At 40.2% G+C, this 13,585-nt stretch overlaps 1 protein-coding gene across 3 annotated transcripts in view; it reads right to left on the bottom strand.

Moving 5' to 3' along the window:
- The window catches only part of plekhm1 (pleckstrin homology domain containing, family M (with RUN domain) member 1), a 69,395-nt gene that overhangs the window by 55,578 nt on the left and 232 nt on the right, over positions 1-13,585 (bottom strand). For 2 of the 3 annotated variants that reach the window (XM_084323323.1, XM_084323325.1), the window contains exon 2: positions 11,210-11,302. In XM_084323323.1, the coding sequence (XP_084179449.1) occupies positions 11,210-11,263 (54 nt within the window). In that variant the 5' untranslated portion in view covers positions 11,264-11,302. Of the gene's footprint in view, positions 1-11,209; positions 11,303-11,867; positions 11,944-13,585 lie in introns of those variants that run through there. The other variant, XM_084323324.1, reaches the window with a different exon arrangement.

Genomic DNA, 13,585 nt, shown 5'->3' with positions numbered 1-13,585 from the left:
CTAAGAGGACATGATGAGAGTCCGAGTTCATCAAATCGTGGACACTTTTTAGAGCTACTGTATGTACATTGTTTTCAAAGCATGATGAGATCTAAATTACGAAAAACTTTCACTTCATTGCAACTTGTGATTCAATTCTCACCAAGACGAAACGTCGCATTTATCTGCATTAAGGTAAGACAATGGTTCATATATTATTGGATGCCTTCATTTGAACACTTAATTTGCACTATATATAAATGAGTGGGGCTCGCTGTAGTATAGCCTAGTAGTGTGTGTGTATATGAAATCAGAACCTGGACAGTTTGCGTGAAACCAAAAATAAAAGGTCAAATCTACCTAGAACATAAGCCCATCCGCCGCCTATGTCTGTATTGTTGTTCAATGTGAGCGATCTATAGTGCCGAATTTCCCTCTGGATTAATAAAGGATTTCTATTATATTCGATTCTATTCTTTTCCAAACAGTCAAAGCTTTACACTGTAGAGTAGAAATGTCCTCCTCCATCACCAATGTAGTGTAGCAGGCGCAAGGCTGAGCCCGAACGTTCGAACGTTCGTTCGTTAAGCTGACATTCGGACTTTAATTAATGGGTTCGAACGTTCGGTGAAAAAAAATAAAGCAGGCGCAACGACGGTGAGGCGATGTGAAGCGGCGCGTCCCCCGAGTGAGATCGCTCGGCTCAACCAGTATGGTATCTGCCGGGCTGTTGCTGGATACTCAACCAGAGCTCTTGTCTCAACCAATGCAATAGAACAATTTTGATTGAATGACAGGCGATTCTGCCAATTACGTCACACCGCTTGCACCCGCCTCTGCTGTTACCACCAATCGGTAAGCGTTTATTATTTTTTTTACTTCCGGCAATGCCGCCATTGATCTGCTTGAGAGAAGCATTAACGTAGCGTTAGCTCCCCGCCGAGGAAGTAAAAGTCGTAACAACTTTCCATAGGTCAACCTGCGGAAGGATCATTAATGAATAGTATTGAATACCAGCCTTTTTCGGCCACGGAGCGCGAGCTTCATGGCGGGAGGTGGTTGCGTTGGAAACACTGGGCGTGTTGGGAGCCCGGCGGGACCCCCGCGCCGGTGTCTCTCTGTCTCTCTGCCGTCCCCCGTTCCGAGGTGACGGTGGAAGGAGCTGAGGCGCGCGCCTCTCTCCTTCCCGTCGACCAAGAGTGAATACCTGTTATTGAACGTGTAACACTAACTATATAACGTGAATGCCACAAAACGAATGCATTTGTTTATCTAGCCCCTTACGTGACTGCGGTGTGCAAGGGCTATTGTTTATCATAAGTAGGAACTTTATGCAGTACTCAGTAGCTTGTTTATTTTCTTCTGAGTGCTTTGTTTAATTACATGTTTACATGAACAGCCACCACGTAAACAACATGTTTTTTCACCAATAGATTATGCAATGCCGCCCTCCGTAGGATCTATAATAATAATAATAATAAAAAAAAAATTATATAAAAAAAAAAGGTAATAAAAAAAATCTGGGTTCTTTAACAAAAACAGCAAGTTAATCACAACTAATTTTCTGATACATCAGTGTAGGCCAGGCCAGTGGTCTCCAACCAGTAGCTCACAAGCTGCCAGAAGCTCCCCGCCTGCTTCTCAGTAGCTCACGATTTGTAATTTGTCAATTTTACCATCTCAAAATACCCATTTTACTACTATCCAACCAGGAGTGCTCATTAGGTATTCCTCTCATTCCATAATTGAGCACTTCAAACTAGTCACACAACTGGTAGCAAAGATAAGACATGAATATGCCATACTACAGTCTGCTGAAATCTAAAAATGTATGATTAGATTATATAGTTAGCCAATTAAAAAGGAGAATACAATGAGTTGCTCACATGACTTTATTTTCTTTTTTATAAGTAGCTCTTGTTGACCCCTGGTTGAGGCCATGTGAAACAAGACGAGGCAAGCCTAGTTAAGCAGGGCCCAGACGCATGCCGGTGAGGATTTATGTTTGTTGAATTATGATTCATGTAAACAACTGTATCCGGGTATCTACATGTACCAGGATGTTAAATGTAAGACTTTTTAAGACGTTTAATGCCACCGTTATTCTAAAAATCACATGTTTATATATAAACCTCAGTAAATGCTTATTGTTGGTTCAATGTTATCAGTAAGGCTAAATGACAATTACTGGTTGAGTTGAACATTTGTCCAAATATGTTTATTAATGTGAAAAGATATTTAATGATATGAATCACTACAACAGTCTTAACCTTGTGCCACCTGCCAAGGGCTCATAAGACTGCTGTGGCTTCTGCAGAAGGGCTGGCCATGTTGAAGCTATATCATGGTCGAATTATATGCTAAAAGTCCTTTAGACCCCAGCTGTATTACTAAGGTGTTTCTCCGTTTCATAGTTTATACATGCCTTTTAAATAAATACAGGGCTGTACAGTCGCACGTGCTAAGAAATAATCTGCGATTCATTACTTTACTGCAGTAGTGTGTGCAGTGAGTGTGTGAGGAAAAGAAAATGCATTGTGTGTGTAAAGTTTGTGTGAAGTGAATCAATCCGCTAGGGCTGGGCGATATAACGATAACGATAAATATCGCGATATATTTTAATAATCGATATCGAATATCGAAATAAAAAAAATCGAAAAATCGTTTTTGTGACCTGCAACAGGGCAGTTTTAAAACCAGAGACAGTAGACAGACTTGTCTTTCTTGCCTGCAACTTAAAGTAATGGCTTTGCTTGTCCAAATGACAATACTGACCAAATTGAGATTTATTTTTCTCTTGTCCATTTATTTTGTTTGCTTTCTAATTTAAAATACAGTTTGAAACCGTCTGTACACAGTAGGCTATGTGTGCTAGCAGAACTAGACTCCAGTTACGAGTCACGGTGCACATGTGCGGTGGTTTGTCCACCAAAAAAGCGCCAAAAGATCAAAAATAAACTAGCAGAGCCAGAACTGTTCAACTCCCCTGGAGCCACAGCCAGCAGAGAAGCCGGTTTACTTTCGCTTTTAAACCAGCTGCAGCCTGAGAACTGGAGTGTGAGGGGATGTAACACTAAAGATGGCGGCAATGACAAAGAATAGCTGCAAAATAAACATACATCTGTTGTTAAAAAAAATAAAAATAAAATTTAATACTTATAACAATTCGATGATTATCGATATCGAGAAATATGATAACATTATCATATCGTTATCGCAATATGATTTTTTTCCATATCGCCCAGCCCTACAATCCGCCATACATCCCAACACCAAATCACAGAATTCCTAGCGAAAAATCTAATTTTCCTCTGAGAGTCGAGGGAGCGATCTATCCAGGACGCGTGAATATTAAAGGAAACCAACTTGTGTTCGGCTTTTCTCTTATTGGCCGCGACCCCCCCGCCCCCACGCGCAAGCAAGCGGCAGCCCCTCCCACGTCCCAAATGAAACCCAAGGAGCTAGCGGCAGCGCGGGCAACCAACTTGTGTACCACTACCAACCAACTTAAGCTGCTGTACCAACCAACTTGTGTTCAGCTGCGGTAGCAGTGGAGCGCTGCTGACTGATTATTATGTTTCGCGTTTTTAACAACCAACTACCAGATTCACTCGTCACTGTACATCACCTCTGAAGTATAAACAAAGCCCATACAGTTATGAAATGCGCTGAACTAGAAAGCGTAACGTTATTATGTTTCGCGTTTTTAACAACCAACTACCAGATTCACTCGTCACTGTACATCACTTCAGCTCCAGCAGCAGCAGCGGCCGCGCTCCGTTGAAGCCCTTCAATGACAGAGCTCTCATATTTTGCGAATGCATAAACTATATCTTAAATTATGGCTATGTGTCTAATATAGCTGTCGCTTATCAATGACTTCGCGACAGCCATATTAAACACTCACTGTACATCAGTGTGGAGGCTGCTGAAGCCGTGAAGCGCCAGCGGGGCGACGCGGTGGTTTTTCCCCGGCTTCCGTGTGCCGCCCGCGGCTTGATCCAGCTTCAGCAGCAGCAGCGGCGGTGCTCTGTTGTAGGAAGCCCTTCGCTGACAGCGCTCTCATATTTTGCGAATGCATAAACTATATCTTAAATTATGGCTATGTGTCTAATATGGCTGTCGCTTATCAATGACTTCGCGACAGCCATATTAGACACATCGCCATAATTTAAGATATAGTTTATGCATTCGCAAATATGAGAGCTCTGTCATTGAAGTGGGTGGTGGCAGCATTACTAACAGTAGCGATTTTTATTGTGCTGTCATGACCAAACATAATCCCAACATAGATAGGAGGTGTACTGTATGTCAAATGTCGGTCATGTGGTGGAAGAGTTTAGTACAGTCACACAACAGAACACCAGTGTTTCTAGTAGATATGTTTATTAATATAAATAAACACCTCTGTCTGAACTGGTTCGACCAGCGCTTCTGCCGCGTCTCTCAGCAGAAAAGGGCGTGTGCTAGGGCGGTCACGTGGCCAATCAGAGAAACGCTGAACACAAGTTGGTTGCCTTTAATATTCACGCATCCAGGACACTGAGATGACGACGAAATGAAGAGGTGTTTTCAAGTCTTAAATCTAAATAAAGAAATGCGCCCGCAAGGAGAAACCAGATTTACAGGTACAATCTAGAGTGGAAAGGGCTTCCCTTGGCTAATGACGAGGAAAAGATGTTCTGGTGCTGGAGGCTCCAGAAAAGACAAGATAATAGATTCCTTTATTGATCCCTTGGGGGAAATTGAGGCTTCATAGCAGCATGGGGGATGGTGGGGGGGTCACAGGTATGGGCAGGGTAATAGTAGAAACTAAAGACATAAATATAAGGCAATAGAATTGGATCTGAATGAGAAAAATAAATGGTGTAAACAAAAGGTGCAGATGAGAATAGATCATCCCCATGTAGTGAGCAACAAGATCCTAAAGAGGGAAGCCTTCCTCCTGAACAAGGTGGCTCCTGCACTCTGATGTGCTCCATGACACTGCTTTCTGTAAAGTGAAAATGGAAACGAACACGGCCTATTGCATCTAGGGCTGGGCGATATAACGATAATTATCGCAATATATTTTAATAATCGATATAGGAAAAAAAAAATCAATAAAATCGAATATATATTTTTTTTGACCTGCAACAGGGCAGTTTTAAAACCAGAGACAGTGGACAGACTTGTCTTTCTTGCCTGCAACTTAAAGTAATGGCTTTGCTTGTCCAAATGACAATACTGACCAAATTGAGATTTCTTTTTCTCTCAAAAGATAGAAAAGAAACTAGCAGAGCCAGAACTGTTCAACTCCCCTGGAGCCACAGCCAGCAGAGAAGCCGGTTTACTTTCGCTTTCAAACCAGCTGCAGCCTGAGAACTGGAGTGTGAGGGGATGTAACACTAAAGACACTAATTTTGTATTTCTTTTTTGTATATATACTTATAATAACAATATCGAATATCGAGTGATATGATATTGTTATCGATATCGATATCGTTATCGCGATATCATTTTTGGTCATATCGCCCAGCCCTAATTGCATCGCAGAACTTCCTTTCACTTTCAGTTTAAGCTGCTAATTTTGCTCAGCAAGAAGAACGGAAAGGATATTAGTCCATCTTAGGGCTGGGCGATATGGAAAAAAATCATATCGCGATAACGATATGATAATTTTATTTTATTTCTCGATATCGATAATTATCGAATTGTTATAAGTATAAAATTTTTTTTTTTTTTTTTTTTTTTTTTAACAACAGATGTATGTTTATTTTGCAGCAATTCTTTGTCATTGCCGCCATCTTTAGTGTTACATCCCCTCACACTCCAGTTCTCAGGCTGCAGCTGGTTTAAAAGCTAAAGTAAACCGGCTTCTCTGCTGGCTGTGGCTCCAGAGGAGTTGAACAGTTCTGGCTCTGCTAGTTTATTTTCGATCTTTTGGCGCTTTTTTGGTGGACAAACCACCGCACATGTGCACTGTGACTCGTGACTGGAGTCTAGTTCTGCTAGCACACATAGCCTACTGTGTACAGACGGTTTCAAAATGTATTTTAAATTAGAAAGCAAACAAAATAAATGGACAAGAGAAAAAGAAATCTGAATTTGGTCAGTATTGTCATTTGGACAAGCAAAGCCATTACTTTAAGTTGCAGGCAAGAAAGACAAGTCTGTCCACTGTCTCTGGTTTTAAAACTGCCCTGTTGCAGGTAAAAAAAAAAAAAAAAAACGATTTTTCGATTTTTTTTTTATTTCGATATTCGATATCGATTATTAAAATATATCGCGATATTTATCGTTATCGTTATATCGCCCAGCCCTAGTCCATCTTATGACAACCACGTCTGATGTGGAGAGACGATAAGAGACCATGGCCGATGAAATGAAGTCGGACCTGGCGGAGGAAACTGGAGGAAGCTGCTGCCTTTCAGTGATGACTGACGGGGACACAGACGCTTCTAACTAAGAATGTGAAATGGCCTACAGTACGTTCTAATCATTATGAATGGAAAGACAACCAACAAGCTGGTCAGGCAACAGGAACAAGAGCACAGCCATGCACTAGCTGAGTAGCCCACTATTAGGATGTTAAATACTTAAAATACTGCCCACTTAAATGTTCCTTCGGGGAAAGTATCAATCTACGTATCTAATAACGGGACAATATGCAAATAAGTTGTGCAGAGTTCCTTGTACTTCTGATTAATGCAATGGTGTGTGTGTGCGTGTGTGTTGTGTGGTGTGTGTGTGTGTGATGATCTCATTCGAGGAGTACCACCAACGTGGCTTTTGAGCAGCTGGGACAGGAGACGAGATGGATGAACAAGGCTTCGGAGCAGATGGAGCTGTGGTGAATATGGGACATCGTAGAGGCGTCACTGACTAATAGATCAACTTAGTAGCCGATGCTAGATATTCCTGGTTTGATGTCTGAAGAATCCTGGTAATTACAAGGCGCAACTGAAATGTAGTCAACAAACAACTAGCTTACTTGTTTGAAATGTAGTCAACAAATGACTATGTAATAAGGACTTCAGGAATAACTTACCATTTTGATATCAGATTGCCATCATACAGCTCAAGTACAGTACAACGAAAGGAAGTTGGCATCCAACCAGAGTGCAAATGTAACAGTTAAGTGCAATACTAATATACAATGTACAAGTGATTAAACTGGAGTATATAAACATTTGTAATAGTGCTAATCAGATGTACTGTATGTACAGTGTTACAGTATTATTATGTACAGTGATACAGGTATAAAGACACTATGGTAGTAAGTCATACTGGCCAGCGGCCGGTATAACTAGTAGGGAATAGGGATGTGATAACATGTTGACTAAACGACGACTTTCGATGTTCTCCTTGTCTACAGTAATAGTAGTAATCAGATTTGTATTATTTATTTTGTAATGGCCTATTCAAAACATTCTAAAGACGTTTATTGCAAATACTGTTTTCCAAAATAGCCAATTGAAAACATTCAAAATTAAAAAGAAATTAAAACAAATGTTTACTCTTTTCCAAATGGGAGAGTGAGGTCATTTTGTAAACCATTGAAATAACGAGGCGGCAGTTTAGACTCATTTTATGGTGCACTGTGGGGATAATAGAATCTGTTGGAATGATGGTGACCTTCAATTTTAGAAGCTATGACATCTAGCTATTCAGCCCTGCGCTGTGTCCACAGCCCTGTGACAACTCCTCTCACATGCGTTGTTTCTATGTGCAGTGAAAACTCTGCAAGCAACGGGTCCAATGCGTCTAACATGCCTCGCCATTCCTGTATGCCCACGTCACGGTAAAAACCTTAACTAACGTTAGCTGCTAGCGCTAACTAAGCTAACCCTGAAAACGCTCACAGGCACAGCAAGAAATCAGTTTTAGTTTTCACAGAGTTCCAATAGTGAGGAAAGGGGGGGGGGGGGGCTGAGCCTCTCTCTCTTTTATAGTGTAGCGTTTGGCAAGTAGGCAAACGTTAAACTATAAAAACGAACTGGATAGTTGATGTTAATAAACATTTAACTTCATTAGCTGAAATGTTCCATCAATCATTAAGTCTGCTATAAGGCATTCTTCCTTTCTGTGTGTGTGCACATGCCCGTCCCATCTCAGATTAGGTCAGAGGAGTTGGATAGTATTTACTGAGGATGGCCAGATAATGTTGATATTTAAACTTAACAAATAATACATAATAAATGTATACATGATCATACAACAGTAAAAAAAAATTGTTGTAGGACTGGTTTTAGAGAGGGGGTAGGGAGGGGTTTTAGTTTGTGTGTGATGTGTGATTGAGAAGTTTAGACTTTAGTTTAGTTTTACAACTGAAATTTAAAAGAAATTGTTATTACAGAGATAGCAAAGTACAGAAAAAAGGTATCGATTCAAATGTGAACGGTACCCAACCCTAGTAATCAGAGATTAGTTCAACTAGTTTTAAAATGAGTAAATCCAGATTTCAAGAATCTAGAGATTTATTTGTCACATACATACACAAGACATGTAGTGAAAGTAAGGTGGCCATGCCCGCCTTGATTGTGCAAAAATACAAATAGAATAATAAAATAGACATGATAAAAAGTAATAAGAATAAAATACAATGCTAAGCTTTAGAATTAACTGAATCTATGTTGCACAATTAAAATGTAATCCTTGTTTATTAAATCTTAGTTTAATGATTAAAACAATATCGAACCCATTTTAACCATAGTTTAAAATCAAGATGATATTATTTTCTTAACAAAAAAGCAAGCAATGTTGGGTGTTTAGACCAAACAAACAAAAAAGCCATCAAATTAAATTATAAGGTCAACTGTACTGTTAAAAGAAAAAGAAAATGCTACTTTGTTACAGTTGGTCTGACCGGCTTGTACAGTACGCCTCTAAGACAGTTGGTCTGACCAGCGTGTACAATAAGCCTCTAAGATTCAGCCACTCGATGGAGTTTTGCTGCATATTTGGGAACAAGTTCAATAAAAGTGTGCCTAATCTTTTGCACTGACTGACTGAGCATACAGTAAAGACTGAGCATACAGTAAAACCAATACAACTGCATATCACATACCAACACAACACGAAGTGCCTAATCAAAGACAGCATAAGCCTTATGTTATAACAGACATCATACAAAGAAAGCAAGAGCTATTTAAGACCGCCTGCATTTGGTGACGGATAGACATTCTGTCAAGACCAGAACAACTACTGGCACAAAGTATGTCTTGCCAAGGCCAACACGAAAGCTGGCAAGAGAGCATTCTCTGATCAGGCTCGTCAACGGTGGAATAAACTACCTGAAACCACTAGGGCTATCAATAGTTTTAAGAAATAGCTTAGGTTGATATATGTGTGAGTCAGATGATATAAATGTATAATGAGGATATGGTTCATTGTATGTAGGGTTTTGTGTGTTGTAAGATGTGTGGGGGGGATACAGTAATTGTGTGTTGTAAGATGTATGAGGATACTTGTGTTGTAACTAAGATGTGTGGGGGATACGGTAATTGTGTGTTGTAAGATGTATGAGGATACTTGTGTTGTAAGATGTGTGGGGGATATGGTAATTGTGTGTTGTAACAAGATGTATGGGGCTAATTGTGTGTTGTAAGATGTATGGGGCTAATTATGTGTTGTAAGATGTATGGGGATATGTAAGATGTATGGGGATAATTTTGTGTTGTAAGATGTATGGTGATATGTAAGATGTATGGGGATAATTTTGTGTTAGATGTATGGGGATAATAACTGTGTGTTGTAAGATGTATGTGGATAATTGTGGGTTTTAATTGTTTTACTTGTTCAAATGTTGGTTGTTTTTGTTTGCATACTATTAAAGTGATGTTTTTATGTTGAGGACACTTGGAGGAATAGCCCAGCTGGGCTAAAAGACATACTAATAAAACTAAACTAAATGTAAGTGTAAATGTAAACTAAACTAAACTAGTACCCAAGCAAGAGGCATTTTCAATTTTAAACAACTCCTCCATCTGGCACTAAAATCAGCCCGTGCTGCTTTTACATTAGAGGAAACACTACTTCCACATGAAGAGGAAGGTTATTTTTATGATTGTGACACTGTGGCAATACACAGTGAGATTATGCAGCTACGGGTCCTTTTTCTGATTCAGAGCTGTTGGCACCACGATAAAATCAAAGGTCAAGGGAGAGGTTCCACGTGCTCCAACCAACCCAGGGAATGTAGGCCTGACCGGTGCTCTCAAAGTAGGACAATCTTGAATCAGGGAGAGACTTCAGAGATTTAGTCCAAAGTAGAACACCGAAGCACACAGATATAATGCAATAAACTTTATTTTAGACAAACTTTGACACAAGATGCGTGTTCATCAGACTAGTATAAGCGTTGACTCTGATGAAGACACACCCTACGTCGAAATGTTAGTTTAAATTAAAGTCTATTGCCTAAACCTGTGTGCTCCAGTGTTCTACTTTGGACTACATCTCTGTAGACTCTCCCTGATCAAATAAATGTAATATTTTTTTGACATCACAAGATTTTTTCTTTTCTTATTTCTAAGCTTTAGACAGGCTCCTTCAGTCTTCCCCATTCAGCTGCAGGATATTTCCCCATTTCCTTATATTACACGTATGAATCTCTGGGTGACTTAAACCTAAGAGGCAATGACTATTTTGGGAGGTGATCGTCTTCGGCATGATTTGTTTTGAGTTGTAGTTTGTGAGCAAACGCTGCCTAACCCGTTTACTTCCCAAATTGTGTTGCCCCAAAAGAGGCGCAGCGATCACAAATCAGAAAGAGACGTGGCAATCACAAATCAGAAAGAGACATGGCAATCACAAATCAGAAAGAGACGTGGCGATCACAAATCAGAAAGAGGTGTGGCGATCACAAATCAGAAAGAGGCATGGCGATCACAAATCAGAAAGAGACGTGGCGATCACAAATCAGAAAGAGGCATGGCGATCACAAATCAGAAAGAGGCATGGCAATCACAAATCAGAAAGAGGCGTGGCAATCACAAATCAGAAAGAGACGTGGCGATCACAAATCAGAAAGAGACGTGGCGATCACAAATCAGAAAGAGACGTGGCGATCACAAATCAGAAAGAGACGTGGCAATCACAAATCAGAAAGAGGTGTGGCAATCACAAATCAGAAAGAGGCATGGTGATCACAAATCAGGGTGGATGATGTGATGCTGGTCTGATGTATTCCTAAGGGTTTCCAGATCTGACATTAAAGCGGGGCAACGACCCCCCAAAAGCATTTTACCTGTTTGACATCTTTGGCCTCTGGTAGTGTATCTGGTGTCTGCGTGGCTAGCATGGCGCCTCCAGAGAACGCTTACTCCCACATTGCACGTTGCTGGAACACAAAAACAAAGTGCCTGATGATAATAATCCCTGTAGACGTGCCGGCAATAACAAGCAAACCCTTGTGAAAACGGTCGAGTGTCGTTTCTCCTCAAACCCACTTCCCAGTCTTAATGACATTTGGCATATTTCAGTATGTTGTGCGTTTGTGTGTGTGGACAGCGGACACAGAAATGGTGCAACAAACACATGATGGTTGAGCAAGTGCTTTGTGTTCTTGGTGTTGAATGCTCTGCTAGCTGGTTTACAGGCTTGGACCAACGAGGCCCTTCAACTCATACAGAACTCAGCAGCCTCGACTGATCTCCAATCTATCAAAGTCAACCCAGGTCATCCCACTTCTCAGAGAGCTGCACTCACTGGCTTCCCATTGCTACACTCTGGCTTCCAATTGCTACACTCATGCCGCACTCACCCACACTTATTGCCAAAAGGAAAGGCCACTTTAAATTAGTATAGCAACAGTAACAGTGTATTGCACTACCAAAGCTACCTAGCATGTCCTATATGCTCTGTAAATAACTATGTACAGATACCGAGATGTCACACCATGTTACCTGTTATTGCACAATGTTGTTTTTATTGGATTCTATTATATGTTGTACCACTGTATTGCACATCGTTGCGGGCAAGACCACCCGCATTTCATTGTATACTTGTATGCCGTGACAATTAAAACTCTTGACTCTTGACTTGACTTGATCTTCTGACCGCCTGAGACTGAGACCCACTCCTATTCAGGCTCCTGGAGGGTTCATCAAAGCGAAGCCTGGCTCCACAATGAACCTCCCACCAGTCAGGACAGCTGAAACCCGCCCGATTTTCGCTGTCAAGTAAAAACATACTTCTTCAATTAATATCTGAATTAGTTATATATTATACATATATAAAATGTATAAATGTAAAAATTAGGGCTGTCAAAATGAATGCTTTAACTTGAGATTAATTTAAATTATTTAAAGGGGAACTATTTTACTATTTCTTTCACTATTTGGGCACTTTTACACAATTCCCGTGAGTTTATGGAACACCTCTGTAATTTTTTATTTTTTTTAATTCATTGTTTTGTATTTCTAATCAAGTCCTCAAAAACAGCATTTTTCTACCTGAAGATCTTAAGCCGTTTTGAGCCTGGGCTCCAAGCACAATGGTAAACCTGAACCACCGCCTGAACATTATCATGCAGCGGTGTCTCTCTGATCTATGGAGTGAAAAATCTTCAATCTTAGCGCCGCGGATATAAGAAAGAGGTCTAGCTGAGTCAATGTTGAAAGAAACTGTATTCAAAGAAAGCTATTAAAATAGTCTTTGAATCTAAATATACTTTGTGTTGATTTTACATTAATTCCATGATTTTACTCAAGTAAATAACTGTTACAAGCTTCGGTCTTAAGTAGAAAAATGATATTATTAATCTAGATTAATTACAGAAAATTGTGAGATTAATTAGTTAATATTTTTTTACAGCACTAGTAAAAAATGTATGTGTTCTGCTGCCAATGCATTGTCTTCCCTACCAGTACCACCAGCACATAGTTTCCATCATTGAATGAATGATGAATTGAAAATGGGGGACCCTGATGTAAACAAGACGAACGTCTTTATCTGGTCTGCATCCCCTTAACATTGTGTGTATTGAGCTGTAGGCCTACTGTATTGTACCCATTCTGCAATCTGTTAATAAAATGTTCAATCAATCACGAGACTGTATTCTGTTACATCTGCAGTATCGTGGTTCCACAGAGCAGCCACTTTGTGAAAACATTTATGAAAACATATGAGCTAAACGACTGTACTGACTGCTGGGAAGTTAGCCACACATGGTGGAGAAATAACTCCCTGAATCAAACGTCCAAACATTCAAGATCATGAAAGCAAAACACAAGGCGTCCACAGACTTTGATAAATTGCTCCAAATAGCCGAAAATAGTTGAAACTCGTGACACTTGTAGCAAACATTACCAGCTAGCTTAACAGTGAGAATTAGGCTACGGTTAGACTGAATCGTTTTTCTGTAATCTATCATTAATCCTCCTTGCAGGTTAGGTGAGTGCAAGGCTGGCTAGCTAATGTAGCTATGGAGAATTTAGCAACTATAGCTAGCGAGCTAATAAGCTAGGCGTGTGGGATAGCGTTGGATGATCTGAGGAAATCAAAGCACCAAACTGGAAATGGAAAACAGACTGCCTAAATTAAGTCGCATAACATTAACGTTAGGTGATAGGAACACTGTGTCTACCAGGCATTCGGTAGTTGAAACATTACAGTATTTGCA

This window comes from Notolepis coatsorum (assembly GCF_963971535.1).
Source record: "Notolepis coatsorum genome assembly, chromosome: 10".
NCBI lineage: Eukaryota > Metazoa > Chordata > Actinopteri > Aulopiformes > Paralepididae > Notolepis > Notolepis coatsorum.
The sequence above is the reverse complement of the archived record's forward strand: the minus strand, read 5'-3'. Positions and strand labels throughout refer to the sequence as shown.